The sequence below is a fragment of the Microcebus murinus genome, chromosome 1 (genome assembly GCF_040939455.1).
Source record: "Microcebus murinus isolate Inina chromosome 1, M.murinus_Inina_mat1.0, whole genome shotgun sequence".
Taxonomy (NCBI): Eukaryota; Metazoa; Chordata; class Mammalia; order Primates; family Cheirogaleidae; genus Microcebus; species Microcebus murinus.
Genome location: NC_134104.1, coordinates 157,825,014 through 157,848,473, shown reverse-complemented (window position 1 = coordinate 157,848,473; position 23,460 = coordinate 157,825,014). Strand labels below are relative to the sequence as shown.

Sequence of the window (23,460 nt, the reverse complement as noted above, 5' to 3'; positions counted from 1 at the left end):
CTCTCCATAAACTTCTTAGATGGTGATTTTCTTTTGGCAGATTCCCTTTCCAAAATGCAATATTTTGAAGTTTTTAAGAGCAAAGCACTGACAAAATACATAGGGAACCTACTGACAGGGAAACTCTGGAGGTGGCTGTATAGGAAACTGATAATCTCCCTCTCTTTTTTAATTATTTAAAGTTCCACGAGTCACCTCAACTTTTACCCTCTCATCCCATTGTTGGAAAAGTGGATATCATACCTATACAAAAAGATGCTGAACACCAAAGTAGCATGGTCACTGGGTCTGTGAGCAGTTCAATGACCAGTGAGATGTCCTCATCTAAGGTTTGTGAGAGTGTATGTTGAGTTTTTAAAAACCTTATAAAGCTTTTTTGTTGTAAAATCATATGTATATTGTGAAGTTTTAAATTGAAAACTTAGCCTTGATTCTTGCCAAACACTGGTATGGACAGATTTGTGATTCTCAGCAGAAGCTTTGATTGAAATGGTGTCAGAGATGGTCACTTTTAGTTAATCAAAGAGATCAAGTAGATTCTGGAATCTACTTGAAATGTGAGTGTCTCCATTTGTGCTTCTAAAAAATAAGCACCTCCTAGAAATGAAGGCTATGATGATTTCTTGCTAGTAGCTGTAACCCTAGCGTGCACTGGCTTCCAGTGGACAGTCTTTCAAATGTCAGTGCAAGGCCTTTTCCTTCATGCTGAATGATACGTCATGCATTGGAGGTGTCATAAGAATAGTGAGTAGAAATGGAAGTGACTCTGTGACCTTCTTTAAAAGGATCGACCATTATCAGCCAGAGAGAGGAGGCGACTAAAACAGTCACAGGAAGAGATGTTCCCCTCAGGTAAGTTGAACTCTTTTCTTCATCTTATCAGCAGCTATTACTATGGCTTGTGGAAGTAAGCATTGGTACTGATTGTGAGGTATTAAGATTTTTAGGGTCAGGAGCAATGGTTCACGCCTGTAATCCTGGCACTTTGGGAGGCCGAGATGGGAGGATCACTTGAGGCCAGGAGTTTGAGACCAGCCTGAGTAACGTAGACCACATCTCTGCAAACAATTCTTAAAAATTATCCAGGTGTGGTGGCATACATCTATAGTCCCAGCAACTTGGGAGGCTGAGGCAGGAGGATAGCCTGAAGCTAGGAGTTTGAGGTTTCAGTGAGGTATGATGATGCTATTGCACTCTAGCCTGGGCAATAGAGCAAGACCTGTCTCAAAAAAAAAAAAAGAAGACCTTCAAGCAGCAGTAATCCATTTAGCAAATTGATTGGGAAGAGTTTTTGAAATGTCTTACTTGAGCCTTTTAAGAAATCATCATAGACTGTTGAATCTGGGACATACAGTCTATTAATACAGAATATTAAAAAGAGAGCAAGAGGGCTTCGAGTGGCTTTAACTCCTGGGAGATTTCAGACTGGAAATCAAGTGAGTATTTAACTTGTTTCCATGTCCAGAGTCCACTGGTTGGGGAAGTGCTGTCTTCTTAGGAACAAAGAAAGCTAGGGGAATGGTGCTGCCCTAGGATGAGGGCTGTGATCATTCCTATTACTATTATCTAAAGATAGTACCAGCAGTTTCCATTTATTGAATGCTGACCAGTATTCAAGCATTGTGGTAAACATCTTAAAGGTATTACCTCATTTCATAGTTACAATAACTGCGAAAGGTAGGTAGCATTATCTCAATTTTGCAGCTGAGGAAACTGAGGCTCTAAGAGGTTAAGTAACTTGCCCAAGGTCACCAAGCTGGTAGACCCAGAGCTACAATTTCAACTGGGTGTCAGACACCAGAGTGACGATGACTATACTGTTTATGTTACTTCAAGGCTGGCTCTTCCTGGATATCTTCCATACCTAGTGCAAAGCCCTCTTCAACTGAGGCCAGCCCACCACAGATAACTGCTGTGGGTGTTTGCTTTTTTAGGCTCTTCAGTGAGGAGAGCTTCTGTGAGTGCAGCAGAACCCAGGAAACCACAGGAGGAAGGCCAGCCTGCTCCTGCCCGATGCTTGTCCTCTGACTGCAGCATTGTTCAGGTGCATCACACACTCTTGAAGGAAAAGGTGGACATGTCTATATCTAACAAGCCTATTAAAGTAAACCTTATAAATGGCAGCTCTGTTTATTTCTGGGATAGGGCTGGCTTAAGTTAAATCATTCACTCTTGATAAAGAAAGGAACTGGTAAATCATAATTAAAAAGATTGTGTTCGATCCATTAAGCAAATAATTTTTTTAGACACTCTTGTAAACAACCGGCCTCCTAATTAAAAATATTTCTTAGATGGGGTTGGGCTCAGTGGCTCATGCCTGTAATCCTAGTACTCTGGGAGGCCGAGGCGGGAAGATTGCTCAAGGTCAGGAGTTCGAAACCAGCCTGAGCAAGAGCAAAACCCCATCTCTACTAAAAATAGAATGAAATTAATTGGCCAACTAAAAATATATAGAAAAAATTAGCCAGGCATGGTGGTGCATCCCTGTAGTCCCAGCTACTTGGGAGGCTGAGGCAGAAGGATTGCTTGAGCCCGGGAGTTTAAGGTTGCAGTGAGTTAGGATGACACCACAGCACTCTAGCCGGGGCAACAGAATGAGACTCTGTCTGTAAAAAAAAATATTTCTTAGGTAGTCTTTAAAACGAGACTTCGCCCAGCCTGAGCAAGAGCAAGACCCTGTCTCTACTAAAAATAGAAAAATTAGCCACGTGTCATGGCACGTGTCTGTAGTCCCATCTACTCAGGAGGCTGAGGCAGGAGGATTGCTTGAGCCCAGGAGTTTGAGGTTGCTGTGAGCTACTGTAATGCCACTGGCCTCTAGCCAGGGTGACAGAGTGAGACTCTGTCTCAAAATGAAATAAAATAAAATGAGACTTCCCAAGGGCTTCCATTGTGCAACATTTTGCTTATTCTTCTGTGATACTGATATATACCTATGTGTGTGATCAGATTTTAGTCTCACTTGCTAATCATTCCTCAGTTTCCTATTTGTGTCAATAGTTTACTTCTCATCTATGGATGATGTAGGGCCACCAACTGATGGCTAAATGAGTAGTTGCAAGGTTTCCAACCCATGTTCACCTCTCTATATAATACCCTGGGTATTAATTTTTCCTGCCCTTTGAAAGTAATAAAACTTTTGTTTCTTTAACAGCATTATTTAGTTATTTCACTAATAGAGGCTGCCCTCTCCATTTCCCAAGGATGTAAGATTTGTGTGTAATTGTATCAGATAATCCTTTAAAGCTGCGGTCCCCAACCTCTGGGCTGTGGACTGGTACTGGTCCTCTGCCTGTTAGGGACCAGGCCACAGAGCTCCAATATTCCCACCTCCCTGCCCTGTCCAAGGAAAAAATGTCTTTCATGAAACTTAGGAAGTGGGGGGTGAGTAGTGGGTGAGCCAGCAAAGCTTCTTCTGTATTTACAGCTGCTCCCCATTGCTCACATCACTGCCTGAGCTCTGCACACCACCCCCAACCCAGGCTGTGGAAAAATTGTCTTCCATGAAACCGGTCCCTGGTGCCAAAAAGGTTGGGGACCACTTTAAAGCACTTTAACAGTCTCACTTAAGAGCAAAGTGAGATTACCTTGATTTAGGTGGCATTCGGCCTAGTTTAAAATACCAATATTCCTTATGGGACAGACTCTCTACTTAGGAGTTGAAATATTAGAACTAGTCATCACTCTCCACTGGAAAGGAAATTTCTTCACAGTTGAGACTCTCCAGGGCCTTTGTAAAATTTCACCTTGATATTCCTCAAACTTCCTTGTGAACTTCATGGGTGAACTGGGATATCATTTGGATATTTGTTAGTTTCTACTCAGAATTGCATCTAGGAGCACATTGTTTCTGGTCATTGCATCTAAGACTCTTTCGACTATTACATTTTGGTTGTCATGTAGAATCGTCTTTCTTCCAAATAGGAAAGGAAACCGATTCATTTTCTGTCTGAGGATGAGTTAAGTTCTTCTACAAGTTCAACTGATAAGTCAGATGGGGATTCCAAGGAAGGGTAAGTTCTTGTTTTACTGTCTCCCTTTATAAACTGTATCTGTTTGAATTCTAAATGTATATTTATAGTAGTATTCAGACCTGTAGTACTCTCATTGATAATGTAATAAATGGTTCATGGTATATGCTAGAGCTAAAAATATCTCCCCTATGAACACATCTGATTTTCATTCAGAATTTTATAGAATATCTTCTTAGATCTGTAGATTTATAGTTCTCATCAGATTTAGAAAAATTTTAGCCATTTTCTTTCTTTTTTTTTTTTTCTGAGATGGGTTCTTGCTATATTGTCCAGGCTGGTCTCAAACTCCTAGATTAAAGCCATCCTGGCTGAGCCTCCTGAGTAGCTGGGACTACAGGTGCATGCCACCATGCCTGGCTAATTTTTAAAAATATTTTTAAGAGACAAGATCTTGCTATGTTGCCCAGGCTTGTCTTAAACTCCTGGCCTCAAATGATCCTTATGCCTCAGCCTCCTGAGTAGCTGAGATTACATGTGTGAGCCACTGTGCCCAGCTTGGCCATTATTTCTTCACACATTTGTTTTGGATTTTTTCCTGTTATCTTGGAAATTCCAATTACATATACAGTAGACTGCTTAAAGTCCCACAGCTCACTGATTCTCTGTTTATTCATTTTACTTTTTTGCTCTGTTCCATATTTCACAGATTCTATTGGTGTATATTTTTGAATTCACTAATCTTTTCTTCTAATCTGTTAATCCTATCCCATGGGCTGGGTGCAGTGGCTCACACCTGTAATCCTAGCACTCTGTGAAGCCGAGGCGAGAGGACTGATTGAGGCCAGGAGCTTGGGACCAACCTGAGCAAGAGTGAGACCCTGTCTCTACAAAAAATAGCCAGGCATGATGGTGTGTGCCTGTAGTCCCAGCTACTGTGGAGGCTGAGGCAGGAGGATCACTTGAGCCTAGGAGTTTGAGGTTGCTGTGAGCTGGATGACACCACTACACTCTAGCTGGGGTGACAGAGCAAGAGACTCTGTCTAAAAAAAAAAAAATCCTATCCCATGTATTTAATACATTGTGTTATTCAACTTTAGAAGTTTGATTTGGGTCTTTTTTTATATCTTTAATACTTCTATCACTCGTGTCACTTTGGGGTCTGTTTCTATTAACTGATTCCTTTCTCTTCACAAATGTGTGATATTTTCCCGATTCTTTGCATGTCTGGTAATTTTTGACTGGTTGCTAGGCACTTAATTTTACCTCATTGGGGCTTTTTTTTTTTTTAGTATAGACTGGGCTCGCTCTTGCTCAGGCTGGTCTTGAACTCCTGAGCTCAAGCGATCCTCCCACCTCAGCCTCCCAGAGTGTTAGGATTAGAGTACTGAGCCACCGTGCTTGGGCTACTTTTTGTTTCTTTAAATATTCTTGAGCTTTGTACTTGGGTGTAGTTAAGTTACTTGGAAATGGTTGGGCAGAATTTATACATAGAATCTAGGACTTTCTTTCAGGCCCTCTCCTTTCCAAGATTCCTCTCTTAGTTTCTAGTGGCTGTGGTTGTCCTAAAATCTGATCTACCTATGGTCTGCCCTTAGGCTTAAAGGTGTTGACTTCTTTCTAAGATCTGCCTGCAGATTTTGTATATTCTCCATTGCCTTCACATAGTTTTTATTTATTTATTTATTTTGAAACAAGATCTCACTCTGTTTCCCAGGCTAGAGTGCAGTGGCATCAGCCTAGCTCACAGCAACCTCAAACTCCTGGGCTAAAGTGATTCTCCTGCCTCAGCCTCCTGAGTAGCTGGGACTCCAGATAATTTTTTCTATTTTTGGGAGAGGCGGGGTCTCGCTGTTGCTCAGGCTGGTCTGGAACTCCTGACCTCAATCAATTCTCCCACCTTGGCCTCCCAGAGTGCTAAGATTACAGGCGTGAGCCACTGAGCCTGGCCAGCCTTCACATAGTTGATTTTTGTATTTTGTCCACAGTGTATAGTTGTTGAGGGTCAGTCTGTAGGCGTTTACTTGGGCATTTGGCAGCAGAACTTCCTAAAGTTTGTTTTGCATCTAATTTTTAATGAAAAATTCTCATGAAGCCAATTAAATAACAAAGGATTTTTTATTTTTGTTTTTCAGAAAAGGTCATACAAATGAAATGAGTGCCTTGGTACAATTGATGACTCAGACCCTAAAATTGGATTCTAAAGAGAGCTATGACGATCTCCCAGTACCAAATCCAGTGTCAGAATTTAAACTTCATCGGAAGTATCGGGACACACTGATACTTCATGGGAAAGTTGCAGAAGAGGCAGATGATCTCCATTTTGAAGAGCTACCTTCAGGTGATCAGTTCATTCATTTACAGCAAGCTGGGAGCATGTGTTTTTGGAGAAATGTGTCAAGGAGCTAATGCTTATACATTTTTTTTTGGTATTTTCATTATTTCCTTTGGATATCTCCATAAAAGGTATATCTTGTTTTATGTAAGAGATGTATTCCTGAAAAGTTACATGAAAATTGATTTTTAAAAATAAATGTAAATAAATAAATGTTTGAGATTTTTCATGTGGATTTTCTTCAAGTTGGTTGTGGTTTATTTAGGGTTAGAAGGTGGTAGTGGTGGTAGTGAGATATAAAGCTCAAGTTTATATATACATTTTTAGTCATTAAAATATAAATGAAGTCATTAAATCAAACTCTTATCAAAGGGAAAAGAATCTTAAGATTAAAAAAAAATTGTGTTGTAATTGCTATAATGGTGAAAGTGGTTATTTTTCCCTGTCTTTGTTATTGCTTTTTAGCTAACATGCCAGGTTCTGAAAAGATCAAGAGAATAGTTGAAGTTTTGAGAGCTGATGTAATTCAGGGCCTCGGAGTTCAGCTTTTAGAACAGGTGTATGATCTTTTGGAAGAGGAGGATGAATTGGAGAGGGAGGTGAGTATTCCATTAGCAGTGTCAGGCTGCTCATGTTACAGAATTTTTTAAATCTTTTGAAATATAATTCACATAACATACAATTCACTCATTTAAAGTGTATAATTCGGCCGGGCGCTGTGGCTCACGCCTGTAATCCTAGCTCTTGGGAGGCCGAGGCGGGCGGATTGCTCAAGGTCAGGAGTTCAAAACCAGCCTGAGCAAGAGCGAGACCCCGTCTCTACTATAAATAGAAAGAAATTAATTGGCCAACTGATATATATATAAAAAATTAGCCGGGCATGGTGGCGCATGCCTGTAGTCCCAGCTACCCGGGAGGCTGAGGCAGAAGGATCACTCGAGCCCAGGAGTTTGAGGTTGCTGTGAGCTAGGACGCCACGGCACTCACTCTAGCCTGGGCAACAAAGCGAGACTCTGTCTCAAAAAAAAAAAAAAAAAAAAAAAATAAAGTGTATAATTCAGTGGTTTTTAATATATTCACAGAGGTGTATAACCATTGCCACAATAAATATTAGAACATTTTCATGAACCCCAAAGAAATCCTGTACCCATTAGCAGTCATTCCCCATTGTCTCTTAAGTCTCCCACCCCTAAGCAACCACTAATACTTCCATCTCCATAGATTTGCCTATTCTGGACAATTCATATAAATGGAGTGATAGAAAAACGTACTTTTGGTGATTTGCGTCTTTCCCTGAGTATAATGTCTTCAAGATTCATCCATGTTGTAATGTAGCATGTACTACTTCATTCCTTTATATGGCCAAATAATATTCCATTGCATGGATTTTGTTTATTCATCAGCTGATAGACATTGGGTGGTTTCCACTTTTTGGCTATTGTGAATGCTGCTGCTGTAGGTCAGGCGCGGTGGCTCATGCCTGTAATCCTAGCACTCTGGGAGGCCGAGGCCGGTGGATTGCTCGAGGTCAAGAGTTCGAGGCCAGCCTGAGCAAGAGCGAGACCCCGTCTCTACTATAAATAGAAAGAAATTAATTGGCCAACTAATATATATAGAAAAAATTATCCGGGCACGTTGGCGCATGCCTGTAGTCCCAGCTACTCAGGAGGCTGAGGCAGCAGGATTGCTTGAGCCCAGGAGTTTGAGGTTGCTGTGAGCTAGGCTGACGCCATGGCACTCATGCTAGCCTGGGCAACAAAGCGAGACTCTGTCTCAAGAAAATAATAATAATAATAATGATAATGCTGTAAACACTCATGTACAAAATTTTTTTTTTTTGAGACACAGTCTCGCTTTGTTGCCCAGGCTAGAGTGAGTGCCGTGGCATGAGCCTAGCTCACGGCAACCTCAAACTCCTGGGCTCAAGCAATCCTTCTGCCTCAGCCTCCCGAGTAGCTGGGACTACATGCCCGGCTAATTTTTTCTGTATATTTTAGTTGGCCAATTAATTTCTTTCTGTTTCTAGTAGAGACGGGGTCTCACTTTTGCTCAGGCTGGTTTCAAACTCCTGACCTTGAGCAATCCTTCTGCCTTGGCCTCCCAGAGTGCTAGGATTTATACTTCTTATATATTGCTGCACTCAGATTTCCAGAATTATTCTCTTTTTTTTGGAGACAGAGTCTCGCTCTGTTGCCCAAGCTAGAGTGCCATGGCATCAGCCTCGCTTACAGCAACCTCAAACTCCTGGGTTCAAGTGATCCTCCTGCCTCAGCCTCCCACGTAGCTGGACTACAGGCATGTGCCACCGTGCCTGGCTAATTTTTTCTATTTTTAGTTGTTTGGCTAATTTCTTTCTATTTATAGTAGAGACAGGGTCTCGCTCTTGCTCAGGCTGGTCTCGAACTCCTGAGCTCAAGCAATCCTCCCACCTCGGCCTCCCAGAGTGCTAGGATTACAGGCATGAACCACCGCGCCTGGCCTCTAGTATTCTTCGTAAGGATTTTTGTGTCTATATTCATATGATATATTGTCATTAATTTTCTTTTCTTGTGATGTCTTTGGTTTTGTTATCAGTGTAAGACTGGCTTCATAGATTGAATGTTGGAGTGCTCCCTCATCTTCTATTTTTTTTGGAAGATTTAGTGAAGAATTGATATAATTCTCAGAATGTTTGATAGAATTCCCCAGTGAAGGCATCTGGGCCTGGGCTTTTCTTTGTGGGTAGTTTTTTCTTTGGGCCATGAATTCAGTGTCTTTACTTGTTTGGGTTTTTTTTTTTTGTTGTTGTTGAGACAGAGTCTCGCTTTGTTGCCCAGGCTAGATAGAGTGAGTGCCATGGCGTCAGCCTAGCTCACAGCAACCTCAAACTCCTGGGCTCAAGCAATCCTGCTGCCTCAGCCTCCCGAGTAGCTGGGACTACAGGCATGCGCCACCATGCCCGGCTAATTTTCTATATATATTAGTTGGCCAATTAATTTCTTTCTATTTATAGTAGAGACGGGGTCTCGCTCTTGCTCAGGCTGGTTTCGAACTCCTGACCTCGAGCAATCCGCCCGCCTCAGCCTCCCAGAGTGCTAGGATTACAGGCGTGAGCCACCGCGCCCGGCCATACTTGTTTGGTTTTTTTTTGAGACAGAGTCTCACTGTCTTACCCGGGGTAGAATGCCGTGGCATCAGCATAGCTCACAGCAACCTCAAACTCCTGGGCTCACGCAATCCTCCTGCCTCAGCCTACCAAGTAGCTGGGACTACAGGCATGTGCCACCATGCCTGGCTAATTTTTTTTTTTTTTTTTGAGACAGAGTCTTACTTTATTGTCCAGGCTAGAGTGAGTGCGGTGGCGTTAGCCTAGCTCACAGCAACCTCAAACTCCTGGGCTCGAGTAATCCTTCTGCCTCAGCCTCCCGAGTAGCTGGGACTACAGGCATGCGCCACTATGCCCGGCTAATTTTTTTTATATATATATCAGTTGGCCAATTAATTTCTTTCTGTTTATAGTAGAGACGGGGTCTCGCTCTTGCTCAGGCTGGTTTTGAACTCCTGACCTTGAGCAATCCGCCCGCCTCGGCCTCCCAAGAGCTAGGATTACAGGAGTGAGCCACAGAGCCCGGCCTAATTTTTTTATATATATGTTTTTAGTGAGCCAATTAATTTCTTTCTAATTTTTGTAGAGATAGGGTCTCACTCTTGCTCATCCTGGTTTTGAACTCCTGACCTTGAGTAACTCCTGACTCCTCCTCCCACCTCGGCCTCCCAGAGTGCTAGGATTACAGGCGTGAGCCACCATGCCCAGCCTCTTTACTTGTTATATTAAGGTTGTCTATTTCCTCTTCAGTGAGTTGTTTGTATCTTTCTAGGATTTTTTCTACTTCATATAAGTTATCTAACTGGCACATAATCGTTCATAGTATTCTTTTACAATATTTTTTATTTCTGTAAGGTTTGTTATTTGGGAATCTGTGGTTTAATTTTCACATATTTGGGAATTTCCCCAATTTCTCTCTGTTATTTATTTCTAATTACATTTCATTGTGGTTAGAGAACATACATTCTATTCTTTTAAAGTTATTGAGCTCTGTTTTATGGCCTACCATATGGTTTAACCTGGAGAGTGTTCGTTATGCACTTAGAAGAATGTATATTTTGATGTCACAGTGTGGAATGTTTATAGATGTCTGTTAAGTCTAGTTTGTTTAAAGTGTCCAAATCTTCTATTTCCTTACTGATCTTCTGACTAGTTGTTTTACCCATACTTTAAAATGAGATGATATTGGTGTCTCCAACTATTATTGTTTAATTGTTTATTTCTCTCTTCATTTTAGGTTTTCCTTCATATATTTTGGTGCTCTGATTAGGTGCATATATGTGTGTAATTATTATATCTTCCTGATGGATTGACCTTTTTATCATTATAACATGTTCCTCTTTATAGTAACATTTTTTTTGTTTTAAAGTCTATTTTATCTGATATTAGTATAGATTTCTTGTGGTTGCTGTTTGTATGATATATCATTTTCCATCTTTTTATTTTCAATCTGTTTGTATCTTTGAATTAAATGTGTGTCCTGTAGCAGCATATACCGCGTTTTCCCGAAAATAAGACCTACCCATAAAATAAGCCCTAGCAGGATTTCTGAGCATTTGCACAATATAAGCCCTACCCCAAAAATAAGACCTAGTGATGGGCGTGGCTGCGCAGCCTATCTGCACAACCCATGCATCATGTCACGGAGTGGTAAAGGTGGCGAGCAGCCCTTCTCATCTGCCCCATGAGAGCTCTATTGCTTGACATGAGAGATCGAGGCCAATGGTTCTAAAGGAGATAGAGTTGTAAGAAATTCAGGATGGAATTCAGGGTTTGGAGAGTTATGATGATGTTCCAGAAGATGACAACTTAACTATATTTGAATAAATGTAGATTGTTATACTGTACTTAAAAAAAAAATAACACATCCCCTGAAAATAAGCCCTAGGGTGTCTTCTTGAGGAAAAATAAATATAAGACCCTGTCTTATTTTCGGGGAAACACGGTATTGGATCTTGTTTTCTTTTTTCTTTTTCTTTTTTTTTTTGAGACAGAGTCTCACTCTGTTGCCCAGGCTAGAGTGAGTGCCGTGGCGTCAGCCTAGCTCACAGCAACCTCAAACTCCTGGGCTCAAGCAATCCTCCTGACTCAGCCTCCCAAGTAGCTGGGACTACAGGCATGTGCCACCATGCCCAGCTAATTTTTTTCTATATATATTAGTTGGCCAATTAATTTCTTTCTATTTGTAGTAAAGACGGGGTCTTGCTCTTGCTCAGGCTGGTTTTCTAGATGCTATGTTTAAAGCCTATGTTTAGGCTTTTTGTAAATGCTTAGAATAGTCAGATTCATAGAGACAGAAAGTAGAAAGGTGGTTACTAGGGGCTAGTGGGAGGAGGGAATTGGGAATTATTATTTAATGGGTACAGAGTCTTAGTTTTACAAGATGAAAAAAGTTCTGAAGATGGATGGTGCTGATACTTGAACAACAATGTGAATGTACTTAATCCCACTGAACTATACACTTAAAAATAGATAAAATGGTAAATTTTAGGTTACACATATTTTCCTACAATTTTTAAAAAGTATATGTGTTGGTGACCCTATAACATATAGAAATGTAATATATTTACCAATGTAATACCAAATGTAATATATTTACCAATAACAAAACAAAAGAAGTAGGTGGGACCAAAGCTGTATTAGGTTATAGAAATTACTCTAGATGGTAACTTGAATCCACAGGCACGAATACAGAGATCCAGAAATGATAAATAACAAGATTTTGATAGCAAAATCTACAAATATGCCTTCTCTCTTTTCTTCTCTCACCTTCTTTAAGACACATAAAATTATATAAAGTAATAATTATAGCAATGTAACACTGGGTTTCTAACATAGGCATGATATGTATAACAATAATATACCAATAAAGTGATAAAAGGAAGAGGAGTAACATTTCTACATCTCATAGATTTCTACATTTCTACATCTACATAGCCTAAACATAGCATCTAGAAAAAGTAAAACCTTCAGCATCACCTTTCTTTCCAAAAAAAAAAAAAAAAGAAAAAGAAAAAGTAAAACTTGTCCACAAATAGAGTTTCATGCCCAGATGGCTTTACTGGTGAATTCTTCCAACTATCTAAGAAAGAAATAATACCAATCCTACACAAATTCCTTAAGTTATTGTTTGCGTTGCTTTTAGAACACTTCTCAACTTGCTTCTACACATATTCTTCCAGAAAACTTTAAGAGGGGATACCTCCCAACTCACAAGACTCTGATATCAAAACCCAACAAGGACACTACAGGAAAAAAATGTCAAATCAATCTCTCTCCTGAACACAGGCGAAAAAAACCACAGTCATCTAGATTTTGTTGAAGATTTTTGAATTAATGTTCTTAAGGGTTATTATTATATATTTTTCTTTTCTTGTGACATCCCTGTCTGGCCCCAGCACCCCAGGGCATTACCAGCTTCATAGAATAAACAAGAAAATGCTCCCTTCTCAACTCTCTGGAAGAGTTCGAGAAGGGTTGGTATCAGTTCCTCTCCAAATTTTGGTAGCATCACCAGCAAAGCCATCAGGTCCAGGGCCTTTTTTTGTTGAGAGGTTTTTGATTAGTGATTTGGTTTCCTTACACTAGTTACGGGTCTATTCAGATTTGCTATTTCTTTGTGATTCAATCCTGCTACGTTTTATGTTTCTAGGAATTTGTCCATTTTATCTAGGTTATGTAATTTTTTTTTTTTTTTTTTTGAGACAGAGTCTCACTTTGTTGCCCAGGCTAGAGTGAGTGCCGTGGCGTCAGCCTGGCTCACAGCAACCTCAATCTCCGGGGCTCAGCGATCCTACTGCCTCAGCCTCCCGAGTAGCTGGGACTACAGGCATGCACCACCATGCCCGGCTAATTTTTTGTATATATATTTTTAGTTGGTCAATTAATTTATTTCTATTTTTGGTAGAGACGGGGTCTCGCTCAGGCTGGTTTCGAACTCCTAACCTTGAGCAATCCACCCGCCTCGGCCTCCCAAAGTGCTAGGATTACAGGCGTGAGCCACCACGCCCGGCGGTTATGTAATTTTTTTGTTTGTTTGTTTGTTTATTTTTTTTTCTTTTTTTTTTATTTTATCTTCCCATGGAAGGTTATGTAATTTTTGATGTATAGTTGTTCATAGTTCTCTTATAATTCTATTTAATTATGTAGAGTTGGTAGTAATAGCCCCTTTTTAATTTCTGATTTTAGTAATTTGAGTCTTTTCTCATTTTTTCTTAATCTAGCTAAAGGTATTAATTGTTAATATCTTTCAAACCCAACTTTTGGTTTCATTGACTTTCATACTTTTTCTATTTTCTATTTTATTTATCTTAGCTCTAATCTTTATTATTTCCTTCCTTCTGTTTTGGGTTTAGTTTGTTCTTCTTTTTCTAGTTCCTTAAGTTGTAAAGTTAGGTTGTTGATTTGAGATCATTCTTGTTTTTTAATTTAACACATTGACTGCCATGTGAATTATATTTAACTCAGGCCAGTTTTGAGCCTGGGGCCATGTGAAGCAAAACCCAGCAGATTGTGGAAATTTTACTTATTGATGTTCTTATTGTTACAGTTAATATGGACAATTTAATTTTAAAAATGTGGATTGAGGGCCAGGGCGGTGGCTCACGCCTGTAATCCTAGCACTCTGGGAGGCCGAGGCGTGCAGATTGCTCGAGGTCAGGAGTTCGCCAGCCTGAGCAAAAGCGAGAGCCGTCTCTACTATAAATAGAAATAAATTAATTGGCCAACTAATATATATAGAAAAAATTAGCTGGGCATGGTGGCGCATGCCTGTAGTCCCAGCTACTCAGGAGGCTGAGGCAGCAGGATTGCTTGAGCCCAGGAGTTTGAGGTTGCTGTGAGCTAGGCTGACCCCACCGCACTCACTCTAGCCTGGGCAACAAAGCAAAACTCTGTCTCAAAAAAAAAAAAAAATGTGGATTGTGTTGCATATAACTCTCTCACAGAAAACAATAAAAAATAACAAATTAGAAAGGATTGTTTTAAGAAACACTGTGGCCCCGGGAAAACTTTTTTTTTTCTAGTGTGGCAATGTGTTCACCCGTGAGCACTTGTAAAGGGTAAATTCACCCTTTAGCACTACTTTTGCTGAATAACAAAAGTTTGGGTATATTGTATTTTTGTTTTCATTTGTCACTAAATGTTTTTCTAATTTTTCTTGTGATTTCCTCTTTGACCCATTGCGTAAGTATGTTGTAGTTTCCACAAATTTGTGAATTTTCCAATTTTCCTTATTAATGATTTCTAATTTTACCCTGTTGTGGTTGGAGAAGATACTCTGAATGATATCTGTCTTTTAAAATCTATTGATACTTAATTTGTGGCCTACCATATGGTCTATCCTGAGAATGTCCCACGTGCACTTTAGAAGAATGTGTATTCTGTTGTTTTTGGGTAAAGAGTTTTGTATGTCTGTCCAACAATCTAATTGGTTTATTATATTGTTTAAGTCTTCTATTTCCTTAAATATCTTCTGCTGAATTGTTCTATCCACTATTGAGAGTGGGCAATTGATAGTAATTAGTCTCCAACTATTATTATCGATTATTATTAGGAATATAAATGTTTATAATTATTCTATTTTCTTGCTTTATTGAAACTTTTATTAATATATAATGTCCTTCTTTGTTTCTTACAACCTTTTAAAATTTAAAGTCTATTTTGTCTGATATTAGTATAGCCATCCTTGTTTTCTTTTTGTTACTATTTATGTGGAGTATCTTTTTCAGTCTTTTCACTTTCAACATTTTTGTGTCGTTGTGTAGTTGCATCTGTTTTTTTAAAATCCATTGTGCTGGTCTTGATCTTTTAATTGGAAAGTTTAATGCATTTACATTTAAAGTAATTACTGAAAAAGAGAGACTTAATTTCTGTAATTTTACTACCTGTTTTCTGTATGCCTTATAGGTTTTTTTGTTGTTGTTCCTTATGTCCTATACTACTACTGCCTTCTTTTGTGTTTAGTTGATTTTTTTGTAGTGAAAAATTTCAGTTCTCTCTCTTTCTCTATAAATATATATGTATTGTATATATCCTGTAACTCCCTTCTTTGTGGTTCCCATGAGGGTTATAGTTAATATTCTAAAACTGTAACATTTTAATATGAATTCATATCAGCTCAACTTCAATAACATACAAAAACTCTACTCTTTTAACAGCTCTGTCCCAACCTATTCCAGTTATTGATTTCACAATATTATGTCTTTTTACATTAGGTGTCCAAAAACATGAACTAATTGGTTTTTAAAAATGCATTAGTCTCTTCAATTATGTAGATAACAAAATGTGGACTACAAACCAAAGTTATAATAATATTAGCTTTTAGACTAATAATTTAAAAAATGTATTAGTCTCTAAAATCATGTAGAAAGGGCCAGGCACTGTGGCTCACGCCTATAATCCTAGCACTGTGGGAGGCCAAGGCAGAAGGATTGCTTGAGCTCAGGAGTTTGAGACCAGCCTAACCAAGAGTGAGACCCTGTCTCTACTAAAAATAGAAAAAATTAGCTGGGTATGGTGGTACATGGCTGTAGTCCCAGGCACTCAGGAGGCTGAGGCAGGAAGATTGCTTGAGCCCAGAAGTTGGAGGTTGCAGTGAGCTATGATGATGCCACTGCACTCTACCTGGGATGACACAGCGACATCCTGTCTCAAAAAGGAAAACAAAAACAAAAACAAACAAAAAACAGGCAGCAGGATAAGTTATTTCAATGTCCTGCCACTCCGAAGAAGATAGCCTTTCAAAGGAAGGCTTGTGTTCTTGGCTTCACTAGTCTAGAGTTTTTGTCTTACTTAGGTAGGAGGATGGTGGGTGTTGGCAGTTGGTCTTGATTCATATACTGACTCTCACTTTTTATACTAAGTTTTAGATTTTCTTGAATAAATGTTTCTTCTTTCAACAGACAAAATTATAACAGATTTAGTTTGAAAATCTCACTTGGCTTTATTGTGATAATGCTTCATTCCATAAAATAGAATAATTGTTCCAGTGAGTCAAGCAGAAGAAGTTGGTAGAAAAAGGGCTGAATAAAGCAGAAAGAAAAAAACAAAAAGCAGATTGGTCATTTTAAAGTTACTTTTCTTGTAGGGCAGGGACAGGTACCATGTTTCCCCGAAAATAAGACCTACCCATAAAATAAGCCCTAGCAGGATTTCTAAGCATTTGCACAATATAAGCCCTACCCCAAAAATAAGACCTAGTGATGGGCGTGGCTACGCAGTGTAGCTGCACAACCCATGCATTGCGTCACAGAGCGGTAAAGAAGACGAGCAGCCCTTCTCATCTGCCCCATGAGAGCTCTATTGTTCAACATGAGAGATTGGGGCCAATGGTTCTAAAGGAAATAGAGTTGCAAGAAATTCAGGATGGAATTCAGGGTTTAGAGAGTTATGATGATGTTCCAGAAGATGACAACTTAACTGTATTTGAATAAATGTAGATTGTTATACTGTACTTAAAAAAAATAACACATCCCCTGAAAATAAGCCCTAGGGTGTCTTCTTGAGGAAAAATAAGTATCAGACCCTGTCTTATTTTCAGGGAAACATGGTAGATAGAACAATAGGAAAATCATTGATTGGCTAACATTAGGTTACTTCAGATTAAGGATTAACACTTAGGGAACTTGAAAGTGGCCTGTTTGGGAAATTAGGATGTTATCTGGTAAGTATGGGTAACTCCATTTTGAGTTTTAGTCTGCTCTGTTGGGCCTAGTGCAGTTTATTCCAAAACAGTGGACTCTTACATTTAACAATTCACATGCTGTATGTCCTAAGCACTATTTCCAGAGATGTTAAATGGTGGATATTTAAAATAATTTTCACTAGTTTCACTGGGGGGAGTCTGAGTAGGGGGTGGTCTATAGAGCTCCTTTTGCTGTCATGCTGAATGTGAAAGCAATCGGGATTATACTTTATATTCAGCTATGTCTCTTTTAATTTGGAACAGTGTTCCTCACTCAGTCTGTTTTTTTGTTTGTTTGTTTTTTGAGACTGAGTCTTGCTTTGTTGCCCAGGCTAGAGTGAGTGCCGTGGTGTCAGCCCAGCTCACAGCAACCTCAAACTCCTGGGCTCAAGCAATCCTCCTGCCTCAGCCTCCCAAGTAGCTGGGACTACAGGCATGTACCACCATGCCCGGCTAATTTTTTTTTCTATATATATTAGTTGGCCAATTAATTTCTTTCTATTTGTTGTAGAGACGAGGTCTCGCTCTTGCTCAGGCTGGTTTCGAACTCCTGACCTCGAGCAATCTGCCAGCCTCAGCCTCCCAGAGTGCTAGGATTACAGGTGTGAGCCACCGCGCCTGGCCAACTTTGACATTTTTGAAGAAATATAGGCCATATGTTTTATATGATGTTTCTTGGTTTAGATTTTTCTGATGTTTTTCTCATGAATAGATTCAGGTTATGCTTTTTTTATTTATGTTTTTTGAGATCAGGTTTCATTGTGTTGCCAGGAGTGCAGTGGCTATTCACAGGTCCGATCATAATGCACTGCAGCTTTGAACTCCTGGGCTCAAGTGATCCTTCTGCCTCAGCCTCCAGAATAGCTGGCATTACAGGCACAAGACACCATGCCAGGCTTAGGTTATACCTTTTTGGCAGGAATACCACAGAAGTCATGTGTCCTCAGTGCATTGTATCAGGAGGTGTTAACATACTAGTACGTATGTTTAACATGCTAGGTGTTAATCTCAAGCATTTCTTTCAACAGACATACATTGCTTGTCACATAGTACATTTTGTTTATTAGGTTGAATTTTATGTTAATTTGTTATTTGTATTACATTTTGTAAATGTATGGGATTGACATTTACATATATATATATATAAATGGATTTGCTGAATTATCTGTGGGATTTTGTTATGTTGGGTTTTGTTGATTTCAAGATCTCTTTATATACTAGTGCTATTAATCCTTTGGCATGAATGTTGCAAATTTTTCCCTAGTTTATTGTTTGCTCTTTAATTTCTTATGACTTTTTTTAAAATCTTAGTTTAAAAATTTTTTTTAATTAAATATTTTCATCTTTTTTTTTTCTTTCAACTGCCTGTCTGAAAAGTTTTATGTAAACAAAACTATTAGTATTTTTCCATTGTTTCCACCTTTGGTATCATGCTTAGAAAAGCCCTTCCTTTAAGATTACAGAAATATTTTTTTCAACTACACACTGATTTTCTTTTTATCCATCTGTTTCTCAAATAGGTACGTTTGCGGGATCACATGGGCGAAAAGTATACAAGTTACAGTGTGAAAGCTCGCCACTTGAAATTTTTGGAAGAAAATGTAAATTTTTGAAAAAGACCTGTTTTCAAAGGTTTGGGGCTTAAAAAACAAAAAGAAATTAACCACAGCAATCGTTTCGAGGCCATTCACCATCCTTTTATATCTCTTTGGAGTTTTCTTACTGGAAAAACAGTGGACAGAACACAGTAATATGAAGCCAGCTCACAAAAGAAAAACCTTGGCTTTCATACTCTCTTTATGAGGACAAATCTGTTGAGTTTCTTTGGTTACCATTTACTGAGCCTTAAACCACTAACTTTATATCTAGAACTTTATTTTTTTAAGGTACTAATTCGCTTGAAAACAGGACTATACAATACTGGATTGGAGGTTTTATATTGTACTATAGTGACAAAAGCAATAGGAGAAACAAATGATATAATATTACTTGCTATTGTTAATAACCTTAGGGAGGTAGTTGGTAAATTATTTTTATTTTTTGAAGCAGAGTCTCACTATGCCACCCGGGCTAGAGTGCCATGGCATCATCCTAGCTCACAGCAACCTCAAATTCCTGGGCTCAAGCAATCCTCCTGCCTCAGCCTCCTGAGTAGCTGGGACTATAGGCACGAGCCACCACACCCAGCTAATTTGGTAAATTATTTTTTAAGAAGTCAATTCACAATTCTGGGAATAAATTTAAGGAATATGAAGTTCTTTCTAGTATTTGAGTAACTGAATTTCTTTTTTACACCTTGCTGGATTTTATTTTCGTTTAATATGAATCTATTTAGGGTACAGAAGAACTAAAACTAAGAGATATATTGGCTTTGTAAATCAGCATCTTTTTATATACTTGTTTTCTTAGATTTATTTTTCCATCAGTGAAAACATTTCTTAAACACTAATTCCTTTTCTAGTTAAGCAATTTATAAGTAAAGGCCAGGTCTATTTAGTTATTTTGGATATATTTAATGTTTGTCTCCTTCAGTTTGTCTTCATGTATGTCAAGGTATTGGTTGTCTTTCCATGATTTAAATGTATGTGACATATTTTATTAGTTGTTTAATAAGAGATAATGCCCATCTAGGAAATAGTTTTTATAAAATTAAATACAAGTTTTGATGAGTAAATTTTCACTTCTGTATTCATGGTGCTCTAAAAATGAATACTGCTCCAGAAATGTTTTCAGTTTTTATTAAAAATATCTTTTTTTGAAAATCATACACATACAAAAAAATACTCTAATGAATTGTTCCCTTTACAGTCACTTAACAAATTTTTATTTAGTTTTTACTCTGTGCCAGGTGCTTTGCCAGGAGCTAGGGATATATTGGTGAATAAAACAATAGTCCCCGCCATGACAGCGCTCACAGCCTGGTTTCGGAGACCTCTTATTTTCACTCTGAAGGGTTAGCTACAACTCAAGTTGTAAAACCATCTAGTCCCAGTCCTCAGCTGGAAGCAAATATTTGTCAATCTGTTGAGTCTCACTGAGGTGTTCACCTCTTCTTGAATGTTTTGTAACTCCACATCTTTTTGGACAGTCATCCATTTTTCTTACATTTTCTAACTTATTAGTATAAAGTATGTATTATTTTCTTAGAATTAAGAGTCTCCCCCATACTTTATTTATTCCCATGCTATATATTTTTTGTTTAAATATTCACTGGAGACTGTGGCTTAGTCCTGTAACCTGGACACTTTGGGAGGCCAAGGTGGGAGAATTGCTTGAGCCCAGGAGTTGAAAGCAGCTTGGACAACATAGTGAGACCTCACCTCTGCAAAAAAAAATGAGCCAAGTATGGTGGTGCATGTCTACAGTCCCAACTGCTTGGGGGGCTGAGGCAGGCAGGATTGCTTGAGCCCAGGAGTATATGATTGTGCCACTGCACTTTAGCCTGGGCAACAGAGTGAGACCTTGTCTCAAATAACAAAAACCCACATTCATTCAGTTTTCATCCCACTGTCTTTTCGTTATTGTGTGGTTTCGTTATTTTTTTCTTAACTGCTTCATTCGTTGTTCATCTTCCTTAATTGCCTTTAAAACACATTCTTAAGACTATGAATTTTCTTCTGAATGAATATACCTTTGGCTACATTTCAGAGGCTTTGCTCTGATACTCTTTTGACATTATTTCCAAAAAGTCAGTAATTCTGATTTTGATTTTCTCTTGTAGAAGTGTTTAATTTCAGTGGATTTAGAAAGCTTTCAAAGTTCTATGTCCTTGCTTCAGCTACATTGCAGTGTTGTTACTGAGTATGACCTGCACAACCTCTACTTCTTAGAGTTTTATTATTTTTTTCCTGTTGCTTGGTATGTGATCCATTGTTACAATGGCCCTATGGGCATTCAATAAAGGTGGATTGTTAAACACAAAATCACTTGCCTGTTAAATATTATTCAAGGTTCTCTGTAAGACCTAATCAATACAATTTTGTGATGGAGATTTTCTGTATCTGCACTGTCCTATGTGGTAGCCACTATTTATCTATGGCTATTGAGCCCTTGAATTCAATTTAAGGAACTGAATTTTAAACTTTAATTTTAATTAAATTTAAGTTTAAATAGACCCATGTGACTAGTGGCAGCATATTGGACAGCATAGTTCTTTCTGTATCATTCATTCAATACATATTTATTGAGCACCTGCAATGTGTCATGTACTCTTCTAGGTACTGGGCAGACAACAGTGAGCAAAACAAATTCCCTGTTCCCATGGAACTAATGTTCTAGTGAAAAGACTTAACAAATATATACCATGAGATGTATTAAATGCCATGAAAAAGTAGGCTAAGTGGATATATCATGATGGGGCATACTACATGGGTATCTGAGGGAAAACGTTCCAAGACCAGGGAATTAAGAACAAAAGTCTACTCTACTTAATCTGCCAAATGCTGAAAGATAGCATATTGGTCTACCAAGAGGGTAGCTTTGCCAAACTTTTATATTTGCAGTCTTTGCTTCATATAGTTCATGACTCTTTTTTAACTTATTTTGTAGTTCACATCTTTTTTTTTTTTTTTTTAACTTATCTGTATTTGTTACAAGTTTTAAGTTGTGACTTGGGCACTACATTTCTATTCACAAGCCTCACTTTTCAAAACAGTTTTACAGGGCCGGGCGCTGTGGCTCATGCCTGTAATCCTAGCTCTTGGGAGGCCGAGGCGGGCGGATTGCTCAAGGTCAGGAGTTCAAAACCAGCCTGAGCAAGAGCGAGACCCCGTCTCTACTATAAATAGAAAGAAATTGGCCAACTGATATATATATATAAAAAAAAAAAAATTAGCCGGGCATGGTGGCGCATGCCTGTAGTCCCAGCTACCCGGGAGGCTGAGGCAGAAGGATCACTCGAGCCCAGGAGTTTGAGGTTGCTGTGAGCTAGGCTGACGCCACGGCACTCACTCTAGCCTGGGCAACAAAGTGAGACTCTGTCTCAAAAAAAAAAAACAAAAACAAAAACAGTTTTACAACACATATGGGTATGGCTTATAATTTTGCTCCTCTAAACAACACTTCTTTGGAATACAAGCAATGTGTAGAGTTTCAAGTTGCTTTACTTTAAACATACTTATTTCTAGAGGACTAGTAATACATGCACAAACTACAAGGGGATGAAAAGTTTAAAAAGTAGATTCTAGAAGATGAATTCAAGTCATTTTAACAAATACTTTTCTTCTAAATATCAAGATATATCTTGGAATACTCAGTGACAAAAGATTTGGTCTACTAAGGAATCTGGCTTAATAGCTAAGCACTCTAGGCCACAAAGTTAACAGAGGTTAGATATATTTTACAACACTTTTACCTCAATCTGTTCCAATAAGCCAATGTGAAACCAGAAACGCATTACTAGCTCTGCTTTAGTGCCTAAAGCATCATAGTATCAGACTTAGAAGTAGAAAGAATCTTTATCTTCCCCTTAAAGTAGTTATTATCACATGCCATACAGATTTTTTTAAATGTTAAAAACAGAGAAAAAAAATCCTTGAAAATATATTGTTGGAGGGAATGAAGTATTGAACACGTATACAAGTCATTCTTCAGGGAGAGCTTAGTCTGCTTCTTCCATGCGTGATGTGTAATTCACATCTTATTCAATACAATGATTCCCAACAGTGACATCTTGGCAGCTATGAAATGTCCTCTTTGTACCATTTAATGCTTTCTAAGTATTTGACTTTTTCACTATTACCTCTCTTTTATGCTTTCATCTGCCTAATATATCCTTGCTCCTGTTTTTAACCTTTGGATGTCATTTTGAGAACATGAGGTAATTTGATTTTTAACCCTTTCTAGGAACTTCTGACTTTTTAATCACATTTATTATACTAATATGCTTGGTCTTATTTCTGCTTTCTTAATTTTTATTACCTTTAAAAAAAATCTTTCCTGAGTTTTGCTGTATTAAGGTCTTTTTTAAAAACTCATAGTTTGAAAGTCCTATATCCTGGCATTGTGAAACAAAGCATTTACCTGTAATAACCCACCCACTCCAGACCTCTAACACAAGACCTTTAAGCATATTTTTCTCTTCAGCCTTCTGGAAAAAGTAAAAGGATTTTACAGCTTTATGAGGTTTTAATTTGGTCCATTTCAAGTAAAGCATGCATTAAATGTTTTCTGCTTAACAACAGCCTTATTTCAGTGGTAACAAAACATTACTTTACTAAAAAGTTACATTAATACATTTTTCATAGGTGCTTGCTATTGTTACAAATATACTAGCCACAGAAAATAAAAATGGTGCTTATGGTTTCAGAACCCCAAGCTTCTAACTTTGGCTATACTAATATTCTTGCTTGCAGAACAATGAACAAAAGACCCTTTAGACATAAAC

At 38.4% G+C, this 23,460-nt stretch overlaps 1 protein-coding gene across 8 annotated transcripts in view; it reads left to right on the top strand.

The window, feature by feature from the left end:
* The window catches only part of NEK4 (NIMA related kinase 4), a 39,582-nt gene extending 18,584 nt beyond the window's left edge, over nt 1-20,998 (top strand). For 6 of the 8 annotated variants that reach the window (XM_076008413.1, XM_076008411.1, XM_076008415.1 and 3 more), the window contains 7 exons: nt 183-329; nt 786-852; nt 1,935-2,071; nt 3,925-4,013; nt 6,107-6,312; nt 6,772-6,905; nt 18,596-20,998. In XM_076008413.1, coding sequence (XP_075864528.1) covers nt 183-329; nt 786-852; nt 1,935-2,071; nt 3,925-4,013; nt 6,107-6,312; nt 6,772-6,905; nt 18,596-18,688 — 873 coding nt within the window. In that variant the 3' untranslated portion in view covers nt 18,689-20,998. The remainder of the gene's footprint in view (nt 1-182; nt 330-785; nt 853-1,934; nt 2,072-3,924; nt 4,014-6,106; nt 6,313-6,771; nt 6,906-18,595) is intronic. The other 2 variants (XM_012771560.3, XM_076008414.1) reach the window with 2 other exon arrangements.
* Nucleotides 20,999-23,460: the final 2,462 nt, after the last annotated feature.